Source organism: Anolis carolinensis, unplaced genomic scaffold, assembly GCF_035594765.1.
Source record: "Anolis carolinensis isolate JA03-04 unplaced genomic scaffold, rAnoCar3.1.pri scaffold_11, whole genome shotgun sequence".
NCBI lineage: Eukaryota > Metazoa > Chordata > Lepidosauria > Squamata > Dactyloidae > Anolis > Anolis carolinensis.
The window spans coordinates 22,848,062-22,872,972 of record NW_026943822.1 but is presented as its reverse complement, the minus strand read 5'-3'; the positions used below and the strand labels follow the sequence as shown (position 1 = coordinate 22,872,972).

Below are 24,911 nucleotides of genomic sequence, written 5' to 3'. Positions count from 1 at the left end.
TATGATGTAATACAATATAACACTAATAATAATGCCATATAATAATATTATATTCTATATTACATATAATATTACTAATAATATTACAGTATAGTGGTATAGTTGTTTTATTGCTTTGTTACTGTTATTTGTTTGTTTTATTGGGCCAGGCCACATGTAAGCTGCCCCGAGTCCCTTCGGGGAGATGGGGCGGGGTATAAAAATAAAGTTATTATTATTATTATTATTATTATTATTATTATTATTATTATTATTATTATTATAGTTCAATATAGTAATATATAATGCTAATATTGTGCTATGCTAATAATATAATATATTCTATGTACAGTAGAGTCTCACTTATCCAACATAAACGGGCTGGCAAAATGTTGGATAAGTGAATATGTTGGATAATAAGGAGAGATTAAGGAGAAGCCTATTCAACATCAAATTAGGTTATGATTTTACAAATTAAGCACCAAAACATCATGTTATACAACAAATTTGACAGAAAAAGTAGTTCAATATGCAGTAATGCTATGTAGTATTTAATGTATTTACGAATTTAGCACCAAAATATCACGATATATTGAAAACATTGACTACAAAAAATGCGTTGGATAATCCAGAACGTTGGATAAGCGAATGTTGGATAAGTGAGACTCTACTGTACATATAATTTGTAAGCCACTCTGAGTCCCCTTTGGGGTGAGAAGGGTGTGATACAAATGTAGTAAATAAATGCAGTAAATAAATAAATAATAAATTTTAGACTTAGGCTCGCCGAAAGTCTGAAATGAATTGAAGGCACACAACAACAACAACAACCCTAATTAACTTGACTATCTCATTGGCCAGAAGCAGGACCACACTTCCCATTGAAATCCTGATCAATGTATGTTGGTTAAAATTGTTTTTATTTTTAAATATTGTATTGTCCTTTCATTGTTCTTGTTGCTGCTGCTGCTGCTGTTGTTGTTTTTGCACTACAAATAAGACATGTGCAGTGTGCATCGGAATTTGTTTGTATTTTATTTTGAAATGAGAATCCGGCCCCTCAACAGTCTGAAGGATTGTGGACCGGCCCTCGGCTTAAAAAGTTTGAGGGCCCCTGGTTTAGATGATCCCTTACTAGTGCCATAAGAAACAAGGAGAGAATGGGAAGTGACCCAAAATTTCTGTTCCCAGTAGGACACCGTTCTCATCCTTAGCTTTCCGCCACCCACTCGTTCTGTGCGTTTACTCATTCCATCCATCCTGTTTCCAACTCCATTCGGGAAAAAAATAGATCATGACCCACACTTTCTGGAAGGAAAGAAAATGTATATTTTGGCTCGAAGTGCAATAAAGCAGGCCTAAGGGAGGAGAATGTTCACTCCACCTAGAAAGTAGGAAATAATGCATCCCCCTCCCAATATAATTTTCCTTGAAGGAAGCGATCAATAAATTTTTGGAATTTTCTTCTCACTATGTGCAAATGTTCGAGGACTGAACTACGGAGATTATTTGCAGCTTGAGACCTATTCTGGGCAAAATTTATTTATTTACAACATCTCACCCGAGGGAACTCAGGGCGGCTTACAAAAATTGGCAAAACTCAATGCCCAAAGAATACAATCATAAAAGCAAAACAATACATATAAATCCATTAATAACATTATTAAAATACATTACAAAACCTTAAAAACATATAGATAATTAATTCCATTCATCCAAGATCCTCATGCTTCGTCCTTCCATCGGGCCATGTCAACTTTATCCCATGCATGGTCATTTTACGCAGAAAAACAGCCTTTTTTTCTGCACAGAACATGCTGTTTTCTGCATGCAATTTTTTTTGTTGCATAAAATAATTCCTGAATTGTGAAAATTCTCCCCAGTGCAACATTAATCTCGTAAGGGATTCTCAGCATTCAGGAAAGTTTTGTTGACCATTTTTCTAATCTTTTGTCGAAGGCTTTCATGGCCGGAATCACTGGATTACTGTGAGTTTTCTGGGTTGTATAGCCACGTTCCAGTATCATTCTCTCCTGACGTTTTGCCCACATCTATGGCAGGCATCCTTAGAGGTTGTGAAGTATCAATTGGTAAAGAGAGAGCTTTCCTCCCAGTTTCTCGCCTACTTCTGGATTGCCACAAAACCATTTTTATTTCACCGTTCCTTTGAAAGCTTTCTCCCTCTGAGTCTCTCTTTTTTTTCTTTCCTTTTCTAAGTGTAAGAAGAATCTATCAAAGAGCCTTGTCTTTCCGGTAGCATTCTCTCCTGACGTTTCTCCCACATCTATGGCAGGCATCCTCAGAGGTTGTGAAGTATCAATTGGTAAAGAGAGAGCTTTCCTCCCAGTTTCTCGCCTACTTCTGGATTGCCACAAAACCATTTTATTTTACCGTCCCTTTGAAAGTTTTCTCCCTCTGAGTCTCTTTTTTTAATTTCCTTTTGTAAGTGTAAGAATCTATCAAAGAGCCTTGCCTTTCCAGTAGCATTCTCTCCTGACGTTTCTCCCACATCTATAGCCGGCATCGTCAGAGGTTGTGAGGTCTGTTGGAAACTATGGCCATGTTCCAGAAGCATTCTCTCCTGACGTTTCACCCACATCTATGGCAGGCATCCTCAGAGGTTGTGAGGTCTGTTGGAAACTATGGCCATGTTCCAGAAGCATTCTCTCCTGACGTTTCACCCACATCTATGGCAGGCATCCTCAGAGGTTGTGAGGTCTGTTGGAAACTATGGCCATGTTCCAGAAGCATTCTCTCCTGACGTTTCACCCACATCTATGGCAGGCATCCTCAGAGGTTGTGAGGTCTGTTGGAAACTAGGCAAGTGGGGTTCAGCTTGGGAGAAAGAACTCTTGTTCTGTTGGAGCCAAGTGGGAACGTTGCGATTTGGCCAGCTTGATGAGCATTGCATGGCCTTGCAGCTTCAAAGCCTGGCTGCTTTGAAAATGCAATCAGGGCCAGCTAACACCTCCTAACAAAGGATTCCCCCCCGGTCAGGAAGCAACCAGATGTACTGGTGCCCAAAGAGCGCTGAATCACGCCCTTCATCTTGACTTGTCCTCTGTTTTCAATAGCATTTCAATAGCCAACCTCAAAGGAAACACTCAGTAAAAGGAGCATTGACGCAAATGCAGACTTGGAAGAGCGCAGGCAGGGCTTCATTATAAACAGGCTTTTTGCAGAAGCTGCACAGACATGGCATGCAAAAGGGTATGTGTGTGTGTGTGTATATATATATATATTCACAGTATGCGAATGCCATTTTTGTCACCATGCCAAAACCGACAAAATGTCAGAGCTGCCGGTTAATCTAAACTCGCCTTTCCAACCCGAACAACAGAAGCTGCATTAAAGTTTGGCTGCCTTCCTTTAAGTCACTAACTGACGGAACACAAGGTGCGTCTGCACTCTAGAACGAATGCAGTTTGACACTACTTGAGCTGCCATGGCTCATGTTATGGGATCCTAGGAGTTGTAGTTTTTGTAAGGTCATTAGCCTTCCTTGATGGCTTCCAGACTGCAACTCTCAGGATGCCATTTCATCGAGTCCTGACTATTAAAGCGGTGATTTCTAGAACTCTCCAGGTTCTCCAGAGTAAACATCTTGCAGACATAGATCGAGTTATTCTAGTAGTTGAGAAGTCAACTAAAGTTTTACTAGGAATAGAATGCCAAGAAAATATCATCCCTGGGGTTTGTGGATCCAGATGTATCCAGAGGCACCTAATTTTACCATAAAAAAACTGGGAAAACATTGAATCCAGTATAAGCCGAGGGTGGTAAATTTCAGAAATAAAAACAGATACCAATAAAATTACATTAATTGAGGCATCGGTAGGTTAAATGTTTTTGAATATTTACATCAAGCTCTAATTTAAGATAACTGTCCAACTCCGATCAAATCATGATTATCATCTTCTTCAATGTAAATGTACTTATGTATCCTTTTAATAATAATAGACTAAAATAATACATGTACAGTAGAGTCTCACTTATCCAAGCTAAACGGGCCGGTAGAAGCTTGGATAAGCGAATATGTTGGATAATAAGGAGGGATTAAGGAAAAGCCTATTAAACATCAAATTAGGTTATGATTTTACAAATTAAGCACCAAAACTTCATGTTATACAACAAATTTGACAGAAAAAGTAGTTCAATACGCAGTAATGTTATGTTGTAATTACTGTATTTATGAATTTAGCACCAAAATATCACGATATATTGAAAACATTGACTACAAAAATGGCTTGGATAAGCGAGGCTTGGATTAGTGAGACTCTACTGTAATAATAATAATAATAATAATAATAATAATAATAATAATAATAATAAATACAGGAAAATAATACTTGTAATAATAAATACAGGAAAATAATAAATGCAATAATAATAATATCAGAGTGAAATAATAAATGTATTATTAATAATAAAAAATAGAGTAAAATAAATGTAATAGTAGCAACAATAATAGAGAAAAATAATAAATTGAATAATACCAATAACAATAGAACAAAATAATAAATGTTCCATATATTCTTGAGTATAAGTTGACCCAAATATAAGCCAACCAGGACCCTCACCTGAGTATAAGCCGAGGGGGGCTTTTTCAGTCTTTAAAAAAGGGCTGAGAAACTAGGCTTATACTTGAGTATATACAGTATATTATTATTATTATTATTATTATTATTATTATTATTATTATTACTAATTGTCCCCCAAAATTTTGCACACCCCAGGAGATATTATGGGCATGGTGCTCAATGTCATTGATGAACGGACTCCAGCTCCATTCTTGGCACAAGCATCCCAACCGTACCCTATTTATGAATACCCAAATATCTCATGGAAATATCAGAATAGTGGTTCCCAAAGTTTGGTCTTGCATATGTTTTGGACTTCAACTCCCAGAATCCCTGACTGTTGGCCCAAGTATCTGAGGCTTCTGGGAGTTGAAGTCTCAAATACCTAGAAGACCAAAGTTTGGGAAACACTGACTTAGAAGAACATCTCTTTTGGATTGGAGCAGAACCAAATCAAGGGTTGTGTAGCAATTCAAGTTAGCTTCACCTTGCTAAATACACCAGGCTGAAAACAGGTTGAAGTCTTTTGTAGTTTATTGGGAAATAGGAAATAAATAGTTCTCAAAAAGCAAAAGTAAAGTCCCAAAAGACTGTTGCGAAACAAGGCTATAAAGATTAATCCAAGAAAACGTTAGGCATAAAACAAGGTTCCATTAATGCATGACAAAGTCCCATGAACATGAACACACCAAGGCTGCAAGATAATCTGGGAAAGCAAGAGCTTGCTTCTTGACTCAAACAAGAAGTTGCTTTGACAAAGATTCCTCTCTCAGCACACTCTTTTTATACCCTTTGCACAGCATGAATGCATTTCTTTGGCCTCTGACCTTCCTCTTGTTCGCTATTCTAACACTTCTGCGAACCTTGAACCAGGAACACTTTGAACCTGAATCCCATAATTCCTATCAGAGTCATCTTGAACCTGAATCCCAAAATTCCCATCAAAGTCACTCTGAGGCTCCAGCTGAGTCACAACAGGTTGCTTTGTCATAGTCACCGCCACCGTCTCATTCCAATGAGTAAGACTTCTTCTCCTGTGCCAGGCTCACTTCCCTTCATCTTTTGCCAACTTATGGTTCAAGCCAAAGCCGCACCTGAAATCCAATTCCTTTGGCAAATGGATGCAAACCGACTTTCTCAACCAACGTCTTCTTGGATGTTGCCCCCATCTCTGTCCAAATAACACTGATTCGACGGCTCTGGTATGTGCTTGTGCTGGATCAAACTGTCTGGTGACGGTGTATATTTTGGAAAGAATGAGTGCTGTGCAATGAAACATCAACCGTCGGTGCCAGAGAAATGGGCAACGGCGAGGACTCAAAAAGGTCGCTCTTAGGTAGGAAGGGATGTTGGTTCTCCCATCCATCAAAGCAAGAGTGAAGAAAGGAATCCCCAAAGTGATGTGGTTGAATGAGTAGTTCAACATGTAGGTAAATATGATTAGTCCAATGTATTCTAGTCTGGACAACACGATGTTGCAATCTGGGGCTAAAAATGGGGTGCAGTGGCGTATTGGAGGCAAAGCAATGCTCTGCCATAGATACCCAACTCGATTGGAAGGATTTCTAATAATAAATGCACTTTTCATATATATATATATATATATATATATATATATATATATATATATATAAGCTTTGCCCGGCCACGTGTTGCTGTGGCTTATGGGAATCCTTTGTTGGCCAGGTGGAATAGCAGTGAATAGCCTTGCAGTCTCAAAGCCTGGCTATTTTCTGGAGTAGCTGGAGCTTTTTGTTGTATGAACGTAGAGGCATGGATGAGGGGTTGTGCTGCCAAGTTTGGTGTTTCTGGGATGTGTAGTTTTGTTGTTTTGTCCTAGGCTGAAATTTCATTACCCTTTTATATACAGATACATGCATTGAAAAGTTACTTTTTTTGGACCAGGTTTCCCCAGACAATGCAACCCACAGACTTTCCCAGCAGTGGATTCTTTCATGGCCTTGTGATCCTAAGAAGTTACTTTCTTTCCCAAACTCTGGCCTAGATCAGCGCTTGTACTTCTCCAAGGGGAACAAAAAAATATATTTTCTTCCCTCTTTCCCTTCCTTGTTCCATTATCTACGCTTTGCTTGCACTGCAAGGAATACACAAAACTTGACATTGATGGATGAGGCTATCTTCTGATTTTGCTTTTAGCGTGGAAAATGCTTACAATGTATTGAGAAGTGCTTGAGGGGAAAATGGAAAAGAGGCAAACTTTCCACGTATATTTTCATGATCCTTTATATCTGTGTCAAAAGCTCTCCTGTCTTCCATGGGATCCACAATGAACACAACATTGAGCACTCTCCTGTCTTCCATGGGATCCACAATGAACACAACGTTGGGCGCTCTCCTGTCTTCCATGGGATCCACAATGAACACAACATTGGGCATTCTCCTGTCTTCCATGGGATCCACAATGAACACAACATTGGGCATTCTCCTGTCTTCCATGGGATCCACAATGAACACAACGTTGGACGCTCTCCTGTCTTCCATGGGATCCACAATGAACCCAACATTGAGCACTCTCCTGTCTTCCATGGGATCCACAATGAACACAACGTTGAGCACTCTCCTGTCTTCCATGGGATCCACAATGAACACAACGTTCGGCGCTCTCCTGTTTTCCATGGGATCCACAATGAACACAACATTGAGCACTCTCCTGTCTTCCATGGGATCCACAATGAACACAACATTGAGCACTCTCCTGTCTTCCATGGGATCCACAATGAACACAACGTTGGGCGCTCTCCTGTCTTCCATGGGATCCACAATGAACACAACATTGGGCATTCTCCTGTCTTCCATGGGATCCACAATGAACACAACATTGGGCATTCTCCTGTCTTCCATGGGATCCACAATAAACACAACGTTGGACGCTCTCCTGTCTTCCATGGGATCCACAATGAACACAACGTTGGACGCTCTCCTGTCTTCCATGGGATCCATAATGAACACAACGTTGGGTGCTCTCCTGTCTTCCATGGGATCCACAATGAACACAACGTTGGGTGCTCTCCTGTCTTCTATGGGATCCACAATGAACACAATGTTCGGCGCTCTCCTGTTTTCCATGGGATCCACAATGAACACAACATTTGGCGCTCTCCTGTCTTCCATGGGATCCACAATGAACACAATGTTGGGCGCTCTCCTGTCTTCCATGTGAACACAACATTCGGCACTCTCCTGTCATCCATGGGATCCACAATAAACACAACATTGGGCGCTCTCCTGTCTTCCATGGGATTCACAATGAACACAACGTTGGGCGCTCTCCTGTCTTCCATGGGATTCACAGTGAACACAACGTTGGGCGCTCTCCTGTCTTCCATGGGATCCACAATGAACACAACGTTGGGCGCTCTCCTGTCTTCCATGGGATTCACAATGAACACAACGTTGGGTGCTCTCCTGTCTTCCATGGGATTCACAATGAACACAACGTTGGGCGCTCTCCTGTCTTCCATGGGATTCACAATAAACACAACATTGGGCGCTCTCCTGTCTTCCATGGGATTCACAGTGAACACAACGTTGGACGCTCTCCTGTCTTCCATGGGATCCACAATGAACACAACGTTGGGCACTCTCCTGTCTTCCATGGGATTCACAATGAACACAACATTTGGTGCTCTCCTGTTTTCCATGGGATTCACAATGAACACAACGTTCATGGAATCCTGGGATTTGTAGTTTGGCAAGGCACCGGCATTCTTGTCAGAGAAAGCTGAAGACCTTGTAAAACTACAACTTCCAAGATCCCATTGCATTGAGTGATGGCAATTCGAGTGACGTCAAACTATTAATACAGTGTGGATGCATCTTACTGAAACTCAATGGGACTCATTATAAAAAGGATTTTTGGACAAGTGGGTGGGATTTGAATGGAGTCTGTAAGACTAGGTGAATAATGAAGTGTAAGGAAGGCAAGGCATGAATTTCAGGTAAATATTAATGCTCTCTAATACAATCCCATTAATTCCCATTAGCTAATGGAACTCCCTGTGTAATCATATAGACGTTGAACAATAAGCATTCCTGACATCAAAGATCTAATATCCTTCCAACGGAAAGTATGTAAGCAGCTTTTTAAAATTAAATATGCTCTGATCCTTCGACTATAATGAATCTATTAGCCCTCCATTATCTTCCAAAGGAAAATAAATTAGAGTTAATCGGACTCATTACACTGCTCAGCAAACAAACCGATTTGAACCCACTGTTATTTAATGTAATTTGATTATTTGAAACGCTGGCGTGGGCTACGTACGGACGGCGTCGCCATCCGTTCGAGACTTCGCCAACGACACCACTCTTTGAGCCATCGGAGACGAACAAGGCCAATTACGCACAGAGGGAGATTAGCAGACTTAGGGACCCGTATGTCTCGGGACACAATTGGGACGGGAAATTGGCTTAGGACATTAAATCATCAATAAAACTAAATGCATGGGACATACGTTTATCGTGAATCCATAAAGCATCAATCAAATATCTTTTAGTGTTAGTATCTACCCTAAACTGCTGAGACACACACAACACTCTGGTATCGATGTCTGAATCTTTGACTTTATCAGTCGTGAATGGCAGACATCTATCTATTTCTGTCTCTATCTATCTCTATCTCTATCTATCATCTATCTATATCTCTATCTATCATCTCTATCTATCTATCTATCTATCTATCTATCTATCTATCTATCTATCTATCTATATCTATCTATCTATCCATAATCTCTATCTATCTCTCTCTATCTATCTATCTATCTATCTATCTATCTATCTATCTATCTATCTATCTATCTATCTATCTATCCATAATCTCTATCTATCTATCTATCTATCTATCTATCTATCTATCTATCTATCTATCTATCTATCTATCTATCTATCTATCTATCTATCTATCCATCCATCCATCCATCCATCATCTATCTCTATCTATCTATCTATCTATCTATCTATCTATCTATCTATCTATCTATCTATCTATCTATCTATCTATCTATCTATCTATCTATCTATCTATCCATAATCTCTATCTATCTATCCATCCATCCATCATCTCTATCTATCTCTATCTATCTATCTATCTATCTATCTATCTATCTATCTATCTATATCTATCCATAATCTCTATCTATCTATCTATCTATCTATCTATCTATCTATCTATCTATCCATCTATCATCTATCTATCTATCTATCTATCTATCTATCTATCTATCTATCTATCTATCTATCTATCTATCCATCCATCCATCTATCATCTATCTCTATCTATCTATCTATCTATCTATCTATCTATCTATCTATCTATCTATCTATCTATCATCTATCTATCTATCTGTCTTTTAGTGTTAGTATCTACCCTAAACTGCTGACACACACACAACACTCTGGTATCGGTGTCTGAATCTTTGACTTTATCAGTCATGAATGGCAGACATCTATCTATCTATCTATCTATCTATCTATCTATCTATCTATCTATCTATCCATCCTCACCACCAGCTGCAATACATTTTGTCAATCGAAAAGTTGACACTTTGAAGCCTAGGTCAGGGTGAGCTCCTGGCCTTTAGCCCAGCTTCTGCCGACCTAGCGGTTCGAAAGCAAAATGTGAGTAGATAAACACACATTTGCAAACCTGATTAATATGGTCTCTGTATGGTCAACATCTGGTAGAAGTTGACTACTGAAGTCACATTGAAGGACCTAGACATTCCTAGAGAGATATTCATTGAAAACACATTCTGTGGGGGTGACGATCAGGAATCAGACATGATCTGGTGCCTTCAAATTGTTCAGGGTGCGTTGGACTCAAATTTGAGATCTTTAGGTTCAAGTTCGCACTCTGCTTTTGATGGGTCTCTCCCTCAACTTAGGGTGCGTCTACACCAGTGATTTCCAAAGTGGGCGCTACTGCCCTCTGGTGGGCGCTGGAGTGATCCAGGGGGGCAGTGATGGCACCTATTAGGACATGGGGCGGAGCCAGAGGAGGGGCGGGGCCTCTTCCCAAGTGCCGGAGACAGGGCTGAGCACCTGAGGCGCCTGTTAGGACATGGGGGCGGAGCTAGAGGAGTGGGCGTGGCTTCTTCCCAAGAGCCTGAGACAGGGCTGAGCCTCTATACCTCTCCTGAGGTGCTTGTTGGAACACAGAGGGCGGAGCTAGGGAAGGGGGCGGGGTCTCCTTCCAAGAGCCTGAGACAGGGCTGAGCCTCTATATTTCTCCTGAGAGGCCTTTTAGGACTAAAGGGCGGGGCTATGGGTGGGGGCGGGGCCTCTTCCCATGAGCACGAGACAGGGCTGAGCCTTTGTATACCTCCTCTGAGGCACTTGTTAGAACACTGGGGCGGGGTATAGAGGTTCAGCCCCTCCTCTAGCCCCGCCTCCTGTGTCCTGGCAGGTTCTGCAGGACAGGGATAGAAGCTCAGCCCTGCCTCAGTGCTCATAACTCTGCCCATCCCAGTCCTGGCCACCCATTTGTGGCCCCGCCCACCTTCCCTCGCAGCCCTGCATCTTGGAATAGGGGAGAGGTTCAGCCCCGCCCTCTTGAGCAGGAGCCACGCCCACCCCTCTAAGCCACGCCCCCTTTCCAGGGGGGCACTGAGTAATATTTTTTCTGGAAAGGGGGCAGCAGGCCAAATAAGTTTGAGAACCACTGATCTACACTATAGAATTAATACAGTTCGACACCACTGTAGCTGCCACGGGCTCAATGCTATGGAGTAATGACAGTGGCACTTTCACAAAGTCTTTTTCCTTCTTTGCCAAAGCGTGCCACTGTCTCACCAAACTACAATTCCCATCATTCCCTCGGATTGATAGTGTCTACAACGTAGACGGCCTCCTAAACTACCCAATCGGACTGTGGTGAGCCCATTTGAGAATGAGTGGGGTGCAACTCGGAATTAGAACGCCCTCCTGAGCTGTAAAGAATCCTCTCGACCTGGATGGGTCGACCGTGTTTATTTCAACAAAGCCGTTCCATGATTTCTTGTGTGGCTTTGCTGTGGCGAACGAGCGCAAGCTCCTCTCCTTGAATTTACGATGTTATAACTTGATACGGGACACATGTCTCATAGGCAGCCAACTCACTTTGCCAAGGGTAAGGCATGGACAGGAGAAACGCTTTACCATCTAAGGCAAGCTCCCCATAACAAAAACACTGGATGCTGAGGATGGAGACAGAACGCTTGCTTTTTTGCAACCAACTCAGCCACTCTGCGTAATTCGGGGAGTAGAATCAATCACTCACAATGATGCACGTTGGGTAATAAATCCAGGTGCCTGCAAGAACAAATGGAGTGCTGAGCTGAAAACACATATTTTTGGGATCCTCACTGCCTACTGAGAAGTATCAGATACGAATTATACAGCAAGCTATTGCTTCTTGAGTTTTTCACTTGAGGGTCTACAGCCATGGTTCTCAAACTTTGGTTCTCCAGATGTTTTCGACTTCACCTCCCAGCCAATAGTTAAGAAGCATGGGATCTGATATCCAAACATCTGGAGGACCAATGTTTGAGGAAGACTAGTCTCGAGATCTAGCAACCACTCCTCCTTTTAGTCATCATTTCTAGATAAGTTTCCCAGAACTCTTTGGTCATTTGGGGTGGAGGCTTCTGGAAGTTCTGGTCCAATTATACAGGAAGCTATTGCTTCTTGAGTTTTTCACTTGAGGGTCTTCAGCCGTGGTTCTCAAACTTTGGTTCTCCAGATGTTTTGGACTTCACCTCCCAGCCAATAGTTAAGAAGCATGGGATCTGATATCCAAACATCTGGAGGACCAATGTTTGAGGAAGACTAGTCTCGAGATCTAGCAACCACTCCTCCTTTTAGTCATCACGTCTAGATAAGTTTCCCAGAACTCTTTGGTCATTTGGGGTGGAGGCTTCTGGAAGTTCTGGTCCAATTATACAGGAAGCTATTGCTTCTTGAGTTTTTCACTTGAGGGTCTTCAGCCGTGGTTCTCAAACTTTGGTTCTCCAGATGTTTTGGACTTCACCTCCCAGCCAATAGTTAAGAAGCATGGGATCTGATATCCAAACATCTGGAGGACCAATGTTTGAGGAAGACTAGTCTTGAGATCTAGCAACCACTCCTCCTTTTAGTCATCACGTCTAGATAAGTTTCCCAGAACTCTTTGGTCATTTGGGGTGGAGGCTTCTGGAAGTTCTGGTCCAATTATACAGGAAGCTATTGCTTCTTGAGTTTTTCACTTGAGGGTCTTCAGCCGTGGTTCTCAAACTTCAGTTCTCCAGATGTTTTGGACTTCACCTCCCAGCCAATAGTTAAGAAGCATGGGATCTGATATCCAAACATCTGGAGGACCAATGTTTGAGGAAGACTATTCTTGAGATCTAGCAACCACTCCTCCTTTTAGTCATCATGTCTAGATAAGTTTCCCAGAACTCTTTGGTCATTTGGGGTGGAGGCTTCTGGAAGTTCTGGTCCAAAAAGCCAAGGTTTACCTCTGTCTCAATAATACATGTAATAATAATAATAATAATAATAATAATAATAATAATAATAATAATAATAATAAATACATGTAATAATAATAATAATAATAATAATAATAATAATAATAATAAATAATAATACAGGAAAATAATACATGTAATAATAAATAGAGTAAAATAATACATGTAATAATAAATAGAGTAAAATAATACATGTAATAATAATAATAAAATCAGAGTTTAATAATAAATGTATTTTTAATAATAATAATAATAATAGAGTAAAATAAATGTAATAGTAGCAACAATAATAGAGTACAATAATAATAGAGTAAAATAAATAAATGTAATAATACCAATAATAATAGAGAAAAATAATAAATTACCATATATTCTCGAGTATAAGCTGACCCAAATATAAGCCAACCAGGACCCTCACCCAAGTATAAGCCGAGGGGGGCTTTTTCAGTCTTAAAAAAAGGGCTGAAAAACTAGGCTTATACTCGAGTATATACAGTATATATCTGTGTACAATAGGTATTGTTGATCATAAGCCATACAGTTATGTATCCTAGTTGTAAAGGGAAACATGGATATTTGCTGGACAGGTAGTCCACCTTCTTTATCAGGGTAAGAAGACTAGATGGTCATTAAATGGACTAAAAGGCTGCCCTACAGAAGGACCATCTCAGATCCTCTTTCAGTTTCAGAGTATGTCTGTCATCACCGTCATCATCACCATCATCACCATCATCATCATCATCATCATCATCATCATCATCATCATCATCATCATATCATTATATTTAATTATATCCTGCTTTATCTCTTCTGAAGGAGACTCAAAGTGGTCTAGACCACACCCTTCCTTGACTTTGCTCTACCAACTATGAGTTCTAGGATCATCCTTCTTCTAACCTGAATATTGACAACCTTAGAAAGGTGTCATTGATCCACACTGGGGAACTTAAGGTCTGTACCTAGTAGCACAACCAGTATCAGAGTTTCTTATGAGAACTAGACAACCACATGCATCCAAACATCAGCTTATAGATGAACGAGAAACTTGAAGGTCAAAGCAAGAACCATCACCAACAATCCCGACTTAGAAATTGCACCACATTGCTAAAAACACTCAAGGAACATTTGTGGAGATGTGTCTTGATGCTTCAAGCTGAAGCTTTTGAAGAAATGAGAGTTGGAAGTTCTGCACTCCAACTGTAGGGGAGAGCTCAGGAAGAAACCATTGCTCTGACCAACCAGACCATTATCTTGGGAGGTAAGACTTGGCTGGAGGATAGACTCTTCCACTCCTTTTAGTCTTTTTAAGAGCATGTATTTACCCTAACGTAACCAGATACCATCTGATCTTGGAAGCTAAACACAGTCAACCTTGATGGGTTCTTGGGTAGGAGACCACCAACAAAGACCAGGTGCTTCAGGCTATATTTCAGAAGAAGGAATTGACCCTTCTGAGTTTTCCTTGCCTGAGCAAATCCTATGAAAACTTCATGAGGTCCCTACAAGTCAGCAAGTGACTTGAAAACATATCTAAGTAGACTCATGTGTATTCAACCATGACTGAATGAGGACCACCAGTGAAGCTGATATCATCTCACAGTTAATCAACCTGCCAGTACTGGAAACAAACAAGCCTTCTTTCTTAACATATCTGCTTCATACTCCAGCATAGATTAGAAATTTAGACATCTGCTTCAACTGATAAATGTCTACATGCTGTTTCTCGAAGCATAAGAATGGCACATTCTGGGGTCACCCAGAAACCACCTGTCCTGTTCAAATCCTCTCCTACCAAATCTGGATCTTCTGGATGCTATGACGGAGCTCTTACCCAATGACCATCCCATTTGGTCTCCTTTCCTAACCATGGCTAACTCCCAAGTCTACTCCTTTCTAGCTTTCTCCAAGTAGCACATCTGTAAGAGATTCAGGATGTACAATCCATGGCATCTCTGTCACAACCTCCAAGTCTTTTCCGTTCCCAATTGACATGCATCGTCCACTCGAAAAATGTAAGGGGAAAAAAGTAAGGGCCCAGGCTTACCTCCTGATTCTGGGTTTGCGTGGAGCAAGGACGTTTCGAGCAAGAGCTGGAACAGGAGCGGAAAGAACGACACAACCAGACCGGATCCCATCGCGTTGGCTTACGGACGGTCCAGCCGTGCTCTCATTCCCCGAAGCACCAAGAAGGAGGCAGGAGTTGAACAGACGAGCGTCTGTTTCCAATTGAGGGTTCAGCTACTACTATATTTAATAAACTTGCTGCTGAGGGAGGGACGGTCTACATTTCCCCACCAGTCACAAAAATTGGGCTGGGTTAGAGCAAAAAACCTCTCCGGTTACAAGGCAGCTCTTTCTGAGGCAGGGCCTCCCCCCACCCCACCCCATTTCCCCTTGCAAAGAACTTAATATCGCCTTGTTCTTTCCCTCCTCTGTCATAACTGTTTGGGATCTGTCCAGGCCTCTGGCCAGGAGACAGTTCCATATGGCAGGACTAAGGCGAAGACTCTATAAAGGGAGGCCGTGGAGAGGCCGTATTTGGCTCGCCACTTGGAAAAGAACCCTCTAGTTTGGGGACTATAGAGACCAGCATCTTCTAGCCACTGGGAACTGTAGTCGTCAAAAGTAAGCTTGCCCACTCTCTCCAAGAAACTTGGAGCTGACAAAGTTGCCAATAATAATAATAATAATAATAATAATAATAATAATAATAATAATTATTATTATTATTTATAGAACTGGACAATTTGGACAGAAAAACAAGAAAACTCATGAGCATTTATCATTCACTGCACCCTCGCAGTGATGTTGACCGGCTATATCTGCCTAGAAGATCAGGGGGCAGAGGATTCTTACAAGTCAAACAAGCAGTCAAAGAAGAAGAACATGCCCTGGCAGAATATGTAAAGCAAAGTGAAGAACCTGCTTTGATTGAAGTCAAAAATCAGAAACTCCTCAAAGCACAGCAGACAAAAAACCAGTACAAGAAAACCGCACTACAAACTAGAGCTGACAGCTGGCACAACAAAACATTGCATGGAAAGTTCCTTGACAAAATTGAAGGAAAAGCTGATAAGGAGAAGACCTGGCTCTGGCTCACGAATGGGACCCTGAAGAAGGAGACAGAAGGCCTGATCCTTGCAGCCCAGGAGCAAGACATCAGGACAAAGGCAATTCAGGCCAAGATCGAAAAATCAGCTGATGGCCCAAAATGCAGACTGTGCAAGGAAACCGACGAAACCATTGATCATATCCTCAGCTGCTGTAAGAAAATCTCACAGACAGACTACAAACAGAGGCACAACCATGTGGCGCAAATAATTCATTGGAACTTATGCCTCAAGTACCACCTCCCAGCAGCAAAGAACTGGTGGGATCACAAACCTGCAAAAGTATTGGAAAATGAGCACACAAAGATACTGTGGGACTTCCGAATCCAGACTGACAAAGTTCTGGAACACAACACACCAGACATCACAGTTGTGGAAAGGAAAAAGGTTTGGATCATTGATGTTGCCATCCCAGGTGACAGTCGCATTGACGAAAAACAACAGGAAAAACTCATCTGCTACCAGGACCTCAAGATTGAACTTCAAAGACTCTGGCAGAAACCAGTGCAGGTGGTCCCGGTGGTGATGGGCACACTGGGTGCCATGCCAAAAGATCTCAGCCAGCATTTGGAAACAATAGACATTGACAAAATTATGATCTGCCAGCTGCAAAAGGCCACCCGACTGGGATCATCCAAAAATACATCACACAGTCCTAAACACTTATGTTTGACTTGTGATTTTGTGATACGAAATCCAGCATATCTATCTTGTTTGCTGTGTCATACAATAATAATAATAATAATAATAATAATAATAATAATAACAACAACAACAACAACAACAACAACTTTATTTTTGTATGCTGCCTCCGTCTCCCCAACGGGGACTCGGAGCGGCTCATACGGGGGCAAGCCGGTGGGATTCGAACCTGGCAGATGTGGACAAAAAGTCAGGAGAGAATGCTTCTGGAACATGAAAGATTCACAGCAACCCAGTGATTCTTGCCATGAAAGCCTTGGATAATACGAGATTGACCATTATTCCATAGCATTGAGCTATGCCAGTCCAAGTGGAGCCAAACCGCATTCATTGTACAGTGTGGACGCACCCTAGGAGACAAACGCAGCTTTGCAAATGACGTTGGGGCATCAGTTTGGATGGATCAATCCAGAGATTTCTCCCTCCCAGGTGCTTTTGCATGCACAGCTTACAGGGAGCGGACCACCCCAAAGAAAGGCTCTGTTGTGTCTGCTCTTTGGAGGGATTCCTCCATCTGTAAGGCACACTGGCGCACTGTAAAAGCCTTGCTTATGCAGCTGGGTTCCTTCCATAACTCATGCTAACAAGCTTCCTGCTCCAACCTCAGCTTTCCACAAGCCCGGTCTTCTTATCGAGTATCCATCGCTCACAATGCTTTGGATGGAGAGACATTTTTCCCCAAGGTTCCCTGTTTGCTTTGCTTCCCTTTGCAGGGAATTTGTACCTCGAAGCCAATCCTTGCTTCTCCCTTTCTTTCGACCCTTCCAGCTGCGACTTAATTTGTTTATCCTAGGCTTCCAGATCATTAATAAAGACATTAAATAAATCTGGGGTGTGTGCCGAGCTTTTCAGGAGTTTTTTATGAGCTTGTTTCCTTGCGGGTTTAGAAAATTCATTATCTAATTCTATTAAGGTCCCAGGAATGGCGATATCATTTCGCCAAGATTTGCTGATTTGGACAGATTCGATTTCTCGAAATATTCTCGATTCCGGCTTTCCTTATTTATGGCTCTCTGGAATATTTTCCAGACGGTTTGTTGCAATTTGATGTCCACCCTCCTCAATCTTGTTAAGAAAGGCCTTGAATGTTTGGATATTATAAATACGATCCACCACATTCAGGGTGTGTCTGCATTGTAGAACTGGTGCGGTCTGATACCATTTTAACTCCCATGGCTCAATGCTATGGAATTATGGAAGCTGTAACATTACAAAATCTTTAGCCTTCTTTGCCAAAGATTGTTGTTCCCAAAGGAGACCTTTCAGGATACCATAGCACGGCAGTTCAAGGAATGTCAAACTGCATTTGTTCTATGGTGTAGATGGTTCGAAAGTAGCAAGCAATTGCTTGCTTTCCAATTTCTGGTAGAGTTGTGTGCGGAACCCGTTTTTCTTCATTACATTCATTCTTTCATTACTTTAATTCCTTCGGGAGCAAATAACAGGAAGCACAAAAGCAAGTGGGAGCCAATCCAGGCTCCTTGCCTTCTTTTCATGAGCAGCTTTCTTGCCTTGGAGTGTGTGTGTGTGGCGTGCAGCTTGCCTGCAGCCAAGCTCCTACTCTAGAATAGGAAACAGAACTTGCCTCCTTGCCTTGGAGAGTGTGTGTGTGACATGCAGCCTATCTGCAGCCGAGTGCCTTCTCTAGAATAGGAAACAGAACTTGCCTCCTTGCCCTGGAGAGTGTGCATGTGGCATGCAGCCTGCCTGCAGCCAAGCGCCTCCTCTAGAATAGGAGACAGAACTTGTCTCCTTGCCTTGGAGAGTGCCTCCTCTAGTGTAAGAAACAGAACTTGCCTCCTTGCCCTGGAGAGAGTGTGTGTGGCATGCAGCCTGCCTGCAGCCAAGTGCCTCCTCTAGAGTAGGAAACATAACTTGCCTCCTTGACTTGGAGAGTGTGTGTGGCGTGCAGCTTGCCTGCAGCCAAGCACCTCCTCTAGAATAGGAGACAGAACTTGCCTCCTTGCCTTGGAGAGTGTGTGTGTGGCGTGCAGCCTGCCTGCAGCTGAGCGCCTCCTCTAGAACATTGTCTCCTTGTCTTGGAGAGTGTGTGTGTGGCTTGCGACGAGTATCTCTCCTGTAGAGTAGAGAAACAAGTAAGAAGCCTCCTTAAAGAATGCACCAGTGTCTGCAGCTGAGCGCCTCTCCTCTAGAGTAGAAACATCTTAAATGCCTATGACGGGAAGGGGAGCCTGAGAAGCGCCCCCCCCCCCCCAGCGTGGGCCAATAGAAAATGGATTTTTTGGCACCCTAGAGCAAAAACAGATATCTGCCCTCCCAATTTTGGGAGGTTCCCAAAAAACAGATTGGGGCCCCCACGGAAAGCCAGGACACGAAACGGGTCAACGTTTACCCTAAAAACACAACCCTAATTTCTGGAGAGTATCTATGTTTGAAAGAACAGAAATCCAGGGGGGCTGGGGTGAAGAGAAAAAGGTCAGTCGTTGTGTTTTCATGCTGGAGGAAGTTAAAAATACATTCTCATTAGCCCGAGGGCAGCTGGTGCCTTTTTCAAGTGCTGAAAACAGTTGCTAATCAGATGTTGCTGGCAAATTGTACAAGGGCACAGAGCAATAGAGCCAGAGAAATCCCTGCCTTGATGGAAACCCCGGATCAAAATACCCCTGTTATTAGAATGCCCTGCCACTCCCTTGCATGGACGGCGCATAAGGACAGTTTGCAACCAACGTTAGTTTCCAATGCAAGCAGAGGTTGTGAGATATATAGTGGGAAAAGGAAGGGGCCTGAGGTTGTTAGGAATTGTGGGAGTTGAAGTCTCAGGGCTGAAGTTTGCCCATGCCTGGTGTAGATGCACCCCAAAGGAAGACGTCTTAGCTCTGTTGGGTAGAGAGAAGAAACTTTGGTAGATCCTATAGAACTTCTCTGACCCTTTTTTTTTTTGGAAAAGTTAGGTCTACTGAGAAGCCTTTCTACGCAACTATTCAAGAGACCGGAGGCCCGAAGAGTCGGGCATCTGTTCTCAGATGGAGACAAACGCTCCCTTCATTCCCTTCTATGTATACAGGGCTTGCCTCTCTGCTCCTCCTTTCATCGTATTTATACTAGGCGGTAAGAGAGGCAGTGTATATACACAATGTTCCTCTAGCCCAGCTCCTGTTTACATAGTTCCCTATGCGCCTCTTCCTTGGGAGAGTCAAATATCATAAACAACCCCACTTCCCTGTGGTCCGGCAGAAACGGGAGTCTATATAAGAAGTCTTTCCAAGCGTCGCAGAGTGTTCGATTTAAGGCGGACACGAGCATTCACAAAACCTTGCTCTTTTTCCTCCCAGAATGATAGTCAGGACAAGGATCAACATCTATTGTGGCCATCTGCATGGTGGCCGACGCAACATTGTCAAGACAGCCATTTGAGGATGCTCAATGGAGAGCTCTCCTTACAAGGAAAGCCAAAGCATTGTGGATTCCTCACATCCATTGTAGATGTTAAGACTCACCATGAAGAGGACTGAAGCCTCAATGGCCCATTTGTGAAGACACAGGTATCTTTGGAGGATGCTCAATAGAACAGCCTAGATCATTGTCTCTCAAATCATGCTCCTCCAGGTGTTTTGGACTTCAGGTCCCAGAAATCCCACAATGGTTTACCAAGTGTTAGGAATTGTGGGAGTTGAAGATCAAAACATCTGGAGGAGCACAGTGTGAGAAACTCTGGTCTCAATAATCAAATCCAGAAAAGGAGATCTGTACTCAGACAATGTGGACGTTAATACAACACAAGTATGAGATGTCCTCCACTAGAGATGGTCCAATTGCCACCATATCCCTCAATGTCATCTTCTCGTCTAGTGGTTTGGTTGGTGATGCCATGTTTTCATCAGAAGTCTCCGACACTCTGAAGCAAACCAATTGGGTGATGTTGTTTCCCTCAGAGGTCATCTTCTGAGCAAATCTTGCCAAGAAAACCCTTGATAGGGTCACCATAAGTCAGGAATGACTTGAAGGCACACAAAAACAACATTGTGGTTTGGTTGGTGACGCTGTGTTTTCATCAGAAGTCTCTGACACTCTGAAGCAAACCAATTGGATGATGTTGTTTCCCTCAGAGGTCATCTTCTGAGCAAACCTTGTCAAGAAAACCCTTGATAGGGCCATCATAAGTCGGGCATGACTTGAAGGCACACAAAAACAACATTGTGGTTTGGTTGGTGACGCTGTGTTTTCATCAGAAGTCTCCGACACTCTGAAGCATCAGAAGTCTCACCAGAAGTCTGACATTCTGAAGCAAACCAATTGGGTGATGTTGTTTCCCTCAGAGGTCATCTTCTGAGCAAACCTTGCCAAGAAAACCCTTGATAAGGTCACCATAAGTCAGGAATGACTTGAAGGCACACAAAAACAACGTTGGGGAGGATAGAGGTTGTTTGACCCACCATGGTTTCGTGGGTTGAGTATTGAACTTGGTCTCCAGGAGACGAGGGGATTCATAGTCACCAGCACTCTTAGGTGAGCCACCAGCACTTTTAGGCAGACCTTGACAATCTACATCTTCCATGGTTCCATAGCATTGAGCCATCAACTGAAGTAATATCAAACCGATAGAAAGCAGCCAAGTGCTTGGCTCACTTATGAACTCAGAAGTTTGTTTGTTTGTTCCCCCAACACCCAGGAGAAGACTTTGATGGAGGTTGGACTACTCTTCTGGATGGGAAGGCCCATTTCTCCTGTCTTGAGCTTGCTCTCTAGCCCAGATTCTGCACAGTGGGGACATACATCTACATCTGGTTTCGCTTATAGGCATTGCAACCCATCCTGACAATTTCATTCCGTCTTCCTTGTGGGTGAAAGTCTTCCAATTGTGCAATCCCGTTTCCATTCCAGCGCAGAGAAACACTCCCTGCTCATCAAGTGATCCCTGGGCACCTGACTGGGCTTGTCTCGAACACAACAACAGCCTCTCTGTTGTACGTCGCATACAGTTTTGGCAATTTGGAGGGAAAGCTGTGGTTGTGTCTTCCCGTACAAGCTCAGGTAGTGTGTGTTGACCAGATTGCAGCCAAGACAGGACCACTGAGAAAAGAAGGGGAGGTCTTGGCAAGCCTTCCAGATGCCTCCAGGAAACCCACGGCACCAATGAAAATCCACCCACTCCAAAATCTGCAGATGAATGAATGTCTGAGTGTGGCCCAAAGCCATGAAAAAGCTTCCGCCCATTGGAGAAGGAAATAGGAAGAGTGGAAAACCCACAGTAGTCCTTCTCATCCTTTGGTCCTCCAGATGTTCTGGACTTCCATTCCCAGTAGCCCCAGCAAGCCTTGAGCACCATACCACCCTGAACACATCTGGATTCTTTCCACACTTCATTGTGACTGTTCTACGGAGACTTGGGATTTGTAGTTATCCCCAGAACACCCTTATAGCAGTTTGAGACCATCATAACTGCTATGGAATAATGGGAGTTGTAGTTGTACAAGATCTTGAGTCCTGGCCCCTCACCAAACTACAACTTCCAGGTTACCATAGTAGTTAAAGTCATTAATTGTCCAGTGTAAGTGTATTCGTAGAGTTGGAAGAAACCATCCAGTCTGACTCCCTTCTTCCATACAAGAAGACTCCATCCAAGCCTTCTCAACAGATGGCCATCCAGCTCTCCATAGAAGGAGACTTCACAAAAAGAGTTGTGGTTTGAACTGTAATTTCCCAGGTGTTTGGAGTGTGTGATGCCAGAAGATCATGTGAGTTTGATGCAAGAGAGGCTCAGTTTTCTCCAAAGAGTCCTGGTGCCTCACCAAACTACAATTCCCAGGTTCCCATAGTAGTTAAAGTCATTAATTGCACAGTGTAGGTATATTCGTAGAGTTGGAAGAAACTATCCAGTCTGACTCCCTTCTCCCAAATGAGAAGGCTCCATCCAAGCCTTCCCGACAGATGGCCATCCAGAAGGAGACTCCACAAAACTCGGAGTTGTGGTTGTGGCTCCATCCAAGTCTTCCTGACAGATGGCCATCCAGCTCCCCATAGAAGGAGACTTCACAAAACTTAAGAGTTGTGTTTGGAACTGTAATTTCCCAGGTGTTTGGAGTGTGTGATGCCAGAAGATCCATGTGAGTTTGATGCGAGAGAGGCTCAGCTTCTCCAAGGAGTCGTGGAGCCTCACCAAACTACAATTCCCAGGTTCCCATAGTAGTTAAAGTCATTAATTGCACAGTGTAGGTGTATTCATAGAGTTGGAGAAACCATCCTTCTCCCAAACAAGAAGGCTCCATCCAAACCTTCCTGACAGATGGCCATCCAGAAGGAGACTCCACAAAACTCGGAGCTGTGGTTGTGGCTCCATCCAAGCCTTCCCAACAGATGGCCATCCAGCTCTCCATAGAAGGAGACTTCACAAAACTTAAGAGTTGTGTTTGGAACTGTAATTTCCCAGGTGTTTGGAGTGTGTGATGCCAGAAGATCCATCTGAGTTTGATGCGAGAGAGGCTCAGCTTTTCTCTCTCCCCCTCTTGACATCCAGCCAAGAGAAGAGCATCGTTGGCCGGGCTAGTCAAACCCTCCATGGGTGGCCCAACCTGCAAGAGGGAAGGGGAGCCGTGAGAATGAGCAGTTAATATTCTTTCCTGTGCTTGTCTCCATGGCAGGCTGCGAAGAGCACACTTTGTTTCCCCCCCCCCTTTCCTTTCCGACTTCACATCTGGCTCAATGTGGGCGAAGAGACAACTGCGGTGGATCCAGACCGCAGAGGAGTTCGCCTCCCCGGCCGACTGAGTGCAAACCATTCATTTGAAGCCTCCAGACTTCATGCTTTTGGGACTCCACCCTTCCAAGGGACATTGGCACCCGGCCCTCTAAACCATAGGGTTTCATTATCCCAGAGCCAACATTTCAGAACTATTGGATACTTTCTTCGAACATCTCTTATGGATGCGTAGACTTCCATGAACAGTTGCAATCTCCTTTCTCAGGGTGCAGCTACACTATAGAACGAAAGATCGCTAATTGCTATGGCTCAATGCTATGGAATCCTGGGGACTGTAGTTTGGTGAGGATTCAGAGCTCGTAAAGCTACAAATCCCAAGGAGCCGTGGTGTCAAGCTGCATTATTTCCACCCTAAATGGATGGAGGTCAATTCATGGCCTCCAACCAACCCAATTTAATAGGTTAGTCCTCTGCTGTTCCACTTTCTCAGCTGCTTTTAAAGTGTCCCAGTTTCTCTTTCTTTCTTGCACTTTCCCCCTTTGTCCTCAGTTTTCTTCACTTGCTGCAAAGCGTATTCAAAGTGCAAAGTGGAGAGAGGATGGGGCAGATGTTCGCCTTTCCCAATATATTTATGTTGCATCTATTGTAGTATGGACACAACTCGACGCTATTTGAACTGCTTTGGTTCAATGCTATGGAAAGATGGGAATTGTAGTTTGATAAGGTCATTAGCTTTCTCTGTCAAAGAGGACTGATGCTTGCAATCTGCCTTGTAATCATGGAAAGGAAAATAAAACCTTGACACATGATGGGTGTCAATCAATGTCCATGCCTCCTTCTTCCCTCTCTATTTGCATTCTGGTCCTGCTTTTTCTCCATCTTCCTCCTCTTATCCCTCCCTACTATGGATTCCCAGCAAAACCCAGGGTGGAGCTTTGCAAAGCTGCCACTGAATTTGGGCAGAAGCGGTTTTTGGCAAAGAGAGCCCAACCGTCGCTTTTGGGAAACGTCTTGGGAGAGGCCGACCGACCGACCGGGGAGCTATTTTGAGAGCCGGCAGGCTGGCTACATCAGCCCCAAATTGGATGACCGTAAAAGGGATCTTGGGGTGTGCGAAACGGGATGCTTCTATGTATTTATTTATTCTAACTGTGGTGGCATGAATTAACCGTTGCTGGTGGAAAGAAAACAAATCTAGAAATGGGTCTGGCCAAAGTGACTTGGGCATCTTTGGATAGAAGGAGTTCTTCCGTCAGTTGGGATGTTTGCTTTGGTTTTGGAAAGGATCTCCTTTCACAATGCTAGCCCCATCTACACTGACCATTTGATGCAGTTTCAAAGTGGTTCCGTTGTGCAGGAACCAGTTTGAGACCTGGAT

At 43.1% G+C, this 24,911-nt stretch overlaps 1 protein-coding gene across 1 annotated transcript in view; it reads right to left on the bottom strand.

Annotated features, from left to right (window-relative positions):
- cspg4 (chondroitin sulfate proteoglycan 4) overlaps window positions 1-15,545 on the bottom strand; it is an 82,464-nt gene extending 66,919 nt beyond the window's left edge. The window contains exon 1 of the mRNA XM_008119175.3: window positions 15,108-15,545. Coding sequence (XP_008117382.2) covers window positions 15,108-15,198 — 91 coding nt within the window. The 5' untranslated portion in view covers window positions 15,199-15,545. The remainder of the gene's footprint in view (window positions 1-15,107) is intronic.
- Between the last annotated feature and the right edge of the window lie 9,366 nt (window positions 15,546-24,911).